The sequence below is a fragment of the Myotis lucifugus genome, unplaced genomic scaffold (assembly GCF_000147115.1).
Source record: "Myotis lucifugus unplaced genomic scaffold, Myoluc2.0 scaffold_139, whole genome shotgun sequence".
NCBI lineage: Eukaryota > Metazoa > Chordata > Mammalia > Chiroptera > Vespertilionidae > Myotis > Myotis lucifugus.
Window position 1 is genome coordinate 2,316,707 of NW_005871187.1, and position 5,499 is coordinate 2,322,205.

Genomic DNA, 5,499 nt, shown 5'->3' on the forward strand with positions numbered 1-5,499 from the left:
ATATACATAATAAATTTATTACAAATAAAAATAAAATTATTAATCACAATAAAATGGGAAAACAAGAAGGACTTTATTTTTACAGCAAATTCTTATTACCTATAAAATGTTGTGGAATCACCTAGATATAGTAAGTTTTTTTAACCATGTGAAGTTTATATATTAATCAGCACAAAGTTTTTTCTTAGAATTGTCTTCAATAGAAATTATCTGTAGATTACATAGGTACCATTTAGAATAAATATAGAAATAAGTATAATGTTCTCTTCAATTTTTCTAACAAACTATGATGATTTAATGCTTTTTAAAAAGGGGGGAGCACCCCTATGTTCATAACAGCACAATTTACAATAGATAAGACTTGAAAACAGCCTAAGTGCCCATCAGCAGATGAGTGGGTAAAAAAACTGTGGTACATTTACACTATGGAATACTACATGGCAATACAAAAGGAAGAACTCTTACCATTTGCAATAGCATGGGTGGACCTGGAGGGTATTATGCTGAGCAAAATAAGCCAGTCAGAGAAAGATAAATATCACATGATCTCACTCATATATGGAATTTAATGAACCAAATAAACTGATGATCAAAAAAAACCCCAGAGAGATAGAAGCATGAACAGACTGTTGAACCTCAGAGGGAAGGCAGGGGAGGGTGGGTGGAAAGAGATCAACCAATGAACTAATATGTATATATGCACAATGCATGGACACAGACAATGGGGTGGTGAGGCCCTGGGGGGCAGGGGAGGGAGCAGGCTGGAAGAGATTAATGGGAGATAAAGGAGGACCTATGTAACTTTCAACAATAAAGATTTTAAAAAAGGGAGGAGGGGATCCTTTAAAAGGACAACAGATTCCAGAAGACATCATAATTTACTTAAAATAAATTTTATTATTTATTATTAATATAGTTAGTAATGGAAAGCATACATAGAGCCATGCTTTCTTTCATTAAAACTCTACAAAATTAAAATTTTCTAATAACACTCTCAACCCCTAGATGTTATCTATAGTTAAATGTTGGCTAAAATGTTTGAAACACTCAGTAAAAAGAGAAACTATGTAAAATCTTTTATATTTTATAAAAAAAATAATTATGGAACAAGAATTACAATTTAAAATGAAATTACTTAAAATATGGATTGTAAGTTCTTCTGATTTTCATTGAAACAGATTTAATCTTGACAGGTGAGTTGTTTTTGGTCCATGTGCCCCATTGAATTCCAGTCGCAAGCAATTTTCCAGGGAAGCGATGGATGCCATTCAGATTTGCTAGTCCACATTGGTTGAACCACCAGCCAGTGTTGTTATTGAGGTGACTGCAGCTCTTCACAGACTGACCAACGACCAGGCATGCGGGACGACATCCATCATTATCAACATCTGCTGTGCTGAAAGGCATTGCGTTTTGATTATCTTCTTTTCTGAAGCCCCGGAAAGCATCACCTGGGTAAAACAGATTTTGTAAATGACTAAATTTAAAGGCACTTTTTGTAATTTTTAATTGACCTTTACCAGCCTATTATGCAAAAGCATTGCATCTAGAAATGAGACTTAAATTATTTTCTACAAGATGTCATATTACAAACTCCCCTCCAGATTGCAATATGGCAAAACCTGATAATAAATTCCTTAGCGTTATAGGGGTCTTTAGGTGGACATTTGATATAACAGTATAATTTTTAAAAAATCACAATCCAAAATGGAAGTTTGGCTGTGTAGATTTATTCAGCTAATTTAGGCCAAAGATGATGGTGTATAGACCTGTCATTCTTCAGGGAAGAGTAATGTGATCATTGTTAATTTAGAAAAAGAAAATAATTTACATATAAGAGGTTTTCATAACACTACCATTTTACATGTTAGAGAGGTATGAATGAATTTGAAACTTCTGCATTTAAAAAACTTAGATTTGTTACTGCAAAAGTTGTTTGGTTTTATTTATAGGCTACCAAGTTTATATAAAACTAGAGGCCCGGTGCACGAAATTCTGCACTTGCAAGTGTCCCCCACCCCAACCTATGCCCTCTCACAATCCGGGAGCCCTCAGGGGATGTCCGACTGATGGCTGAGGCCTGCTCTCCGGGGAGGGGGGGGGGGGGGGGGGCCAGGCCTCAGCCGTCAGTCGGACATCCTTAGCACTGCCACAGAGGTGGGAGAGGCTCCCACCACCTCCACTGCACTCTCCAGCTGTGAGCCCGGCTTCTGGCTGAGCAGCGCTTCCCCCTGTGGGAGCACACTGACCACCAGGGGATAGCTCCTGTGTTGAGCATGTGCCCCCTGGTGGTCAGTGCTTGTCATAGCGACCGGTCGTTCTGCTGTTCGGTCGATTTGCATATTAGCCTTTTATTATATAGGATGCCCAATGCCCTCAAGAAAAAATAGGCACACTGGTGAAATGTGCCTTTTCTTCGTGGCTCTCCAAATGATATTGGAACTAACTGGACAATAGTTAAAAGAATACAATTTTTAAAGGGCTTACACTGGACATTATATGTACCATATCCCTGATAGTCCCAATGATCTTCAAAGATTACGAATCTTGGCCAAGGCAAAGCAGTTAACTAAGTTGCAGGGATAGGAGTCATGTTTTATTTTATAAAATCTGTATAAATAAAATATTCTCAACAAAACAACAAGAAAGCCCACTTCATGGGAGAACATATTTGTTAATGTTATCACCGATAAGGGTTTAATCTCCAACATTTACAGGGAACTCATACAACTTAACAAAATGAAGATAAACAATCCAATCAAAAAAGGGGCAACGGACCTAAATAGACACTTTTCAAAAGAGGACATACAGAAGTCCGAAAGACATATGAAAACATGCTCAAAGTCACTAATTATACGAGAGATGCAAATCAAAACAACAATGAGGTACCATCTCACACTTGTCAGAATGGCTATCATCAACAAATCAACAAACAACAAGTGTTGGAGAGGATGTGGAGAAAAAGGAACCCTCTTGCACTGCTGGTTGGAATGCAGACTGGTGCAGCCACTGTGGAGAACATTATGGAGTTTCCTCAAAAAACTAAAAATGGAACTCCCATTTGACCCAGTCATCCCACTTCTAGGAATATATCCCAAGAAACTAGAAACACCAACCAGAAAGGATATATGCACCCCTGTGTTCATAGCAGCATAATTTACAATAGCTAAGATTTGGAAACAGCCTAAGGGCCCAACAGCAGATGAGTGTATTAGAAAACTGTGGTACATCTACACAATGGAATACTATGCTGCAGTAAAAAAGAAGGAATTCTTGCCATTTGCAACAGCATGGATGGAACTGGAGAGCATTATGCTAAGTGAAATAAGCCAGTCAGAGAAAGATATATATCACATGATCTCACTCATTTGTGGAATATAGTGAACAACATAGATTGATGAACAGGGACAGATCCAGAGACAGAGAAGCATCAATCAGACTGTCAAACCTCAGAGGGAAGGTAGGGGACAGTGGGGGTAAAGGGGAGAGATCAACCAAAGGACTTGTATGCATGCATATAGGCCTAATCAATGGACACGAACAACAGGGGGATGAGGGCATGAGTGGGGGGGGGGGGTTTATGGGGGAATGAGGTCACATATGTAATACCTTAATCAATAAAGAAATTAAAGATTAAAAAAATATTCTAATTAGTCCCATTGTACCTAGATTTCACCTATAGGTAAACTTTGCTAATAAGTTTGAACTAAATGTGAAGCTATGCAAAATCTTTGAAGAATTCAAAGCCCATGTTTGTTTCATTATGCTTCCAAACATTTGGCATCTCTTGAGATACTAGTATGTCTTTGAGGAGTCGGAGAACTTGATTAGCAGTGTGATGGCCTATCCCAGGGGTGGGCAACCCCTGGCATGCGTGCCAAACATGGCACGCCAGTAACTTTTGCTGGCACACGAAACCCTCTCTTATAATCTTCAATTTACAATTTTTTTCTTAAGATCGACTTTTTTATTTTTCAGATAAATTCAGTGTAGGTGCATCGTAGATAAATAAATAATTTTACATAACAAGTTATCTTAAAGACCATAGACATGGATTGATGAGAGAGGGGAAGAGCAATTTCTATGCCTCTGCCTTAACTCTCCCTGCCTTCCTAGATCTGACCAGTGTTTTGGTTTCATCCACATACGCTTGTGAATCTTTGTTCTCAGTGATGAATTTTGTTAAGTCTCGTAATAGGAGTAGCCTGATGGATGAAAGTAGTAGTCATGCATATCTCTGAAGGTCACGAAATATAAACCTGGTGTAAAATCTCTGTCATCAGTGATGCACCAGCAAAAAGTCCCACTGATAATATCAAATGGAGTCATAAAGTCTTCTGTCGGACTATCAGTTTACATGTATACATGAAAAAATAAATGTATTTTTTATCATCATATACTGTGTTTTTGTCGCTCGAATGAATTTTATTATTTCTTCAAGGTTCTTCACATACGTACACCTTAAGAGATATCAAGTAGGTGTAACATGTTCTCAAAAAATTAGGGTTGGCATGCAGAATAATTTTGAGTCAGATTTTGCTGGTTTTGGCACGCACTCACAAAAAGGTTGCCCACCCCTGGCCTATCCTATACCTATACGCAGAGTCTCGGACTCTATTCTTCATGGTAAACAAAATGCCCACACTGCAAGTATTTGCAAAGAGAATATATTTTCAACACCCACATGGTACAATACCTTTCAGAAGTTCAGATGAGAGAGACAGTATGGATCCTCTACAGATTCTCTCCCTGGAAAAAGTCTAATCATCAGAAAAATCATATGCCAAATCAGCTTCTCTCTGGATTATATTTAAGAAGTTATTTTAAAAATATCATGCACGTGTCTATTTGTTAAGAAAGAGCCCATTAAAACTCAACACCATGTTTTCTGTTAGAGTGTAAATAGAGAACATGGCATTTGCCAGAAGTCTACTCATTCCTCCAAGCAGAGATCAGTGGTTCTCAACTATAAAGATGCCAACATATCCATCTATGAATGCAAATACCTGGGCCCCAGTTTACTGACTCAGATTCTGCAGGACTTTCAAAAGCTTCCCAGGTTGAATCTAATATTAACCCCTTGTTGAAAACTACCTTTCCATGATGATTTTCTGTAAACAACAATTGGAATCATTTTCTTCTTCCTTTATTTTTTCATGAGCAACATGTTTATTTTCATCTGCTGATCTCTATGACAACTGAATTGGTATACATTTTGATTTATCTGTTTTCCTCACCTAAATGTCTATAAAATCTAATCATCTTTAAATTGGATTTATATCTATCTTGAGATTAGTATACTGTACCTAAATAAATAGCATTTACTCTTTAATTACATGTAACTTGACGTTTTCTTTAAATAGCCAAGTAGAGGAATAATGAACCTGAAAATCAGACAGCATTGTGAAAAACACATTACTATTTCAAAAAAGTCTTTCCATTCACAACATATAGGATGGTATATGATTTCTACTTTATTCCAACAAAATCAATTTCATA

General features: G+C 37.2%; 1 protein-coding gene across 1 annotated transcript in view; it reads right to left on the reverse strand.

The window, feature by feature from the left end:
* Positions 1-838: 838 nt before the first annotated feature.
* The window catches only part of ANGPTL5 (angiopoietin like 5), an 18,939-nt gene continuing 14,278 nt past the window's right edge, over positions 839-5,499 (reverse strand). The window contains exon 8 of the mRNA XM_006094677.2: positions 839-1,451. Within this exon, the coding sequence (XP_006094739.2) occupies positions 1,132-1,451 (320 nt within the window). The 3' untranslated portion in view covers positions 839-1,131. The remainder of the gene's footprint in view (positions 1,452-5,499) is intronic.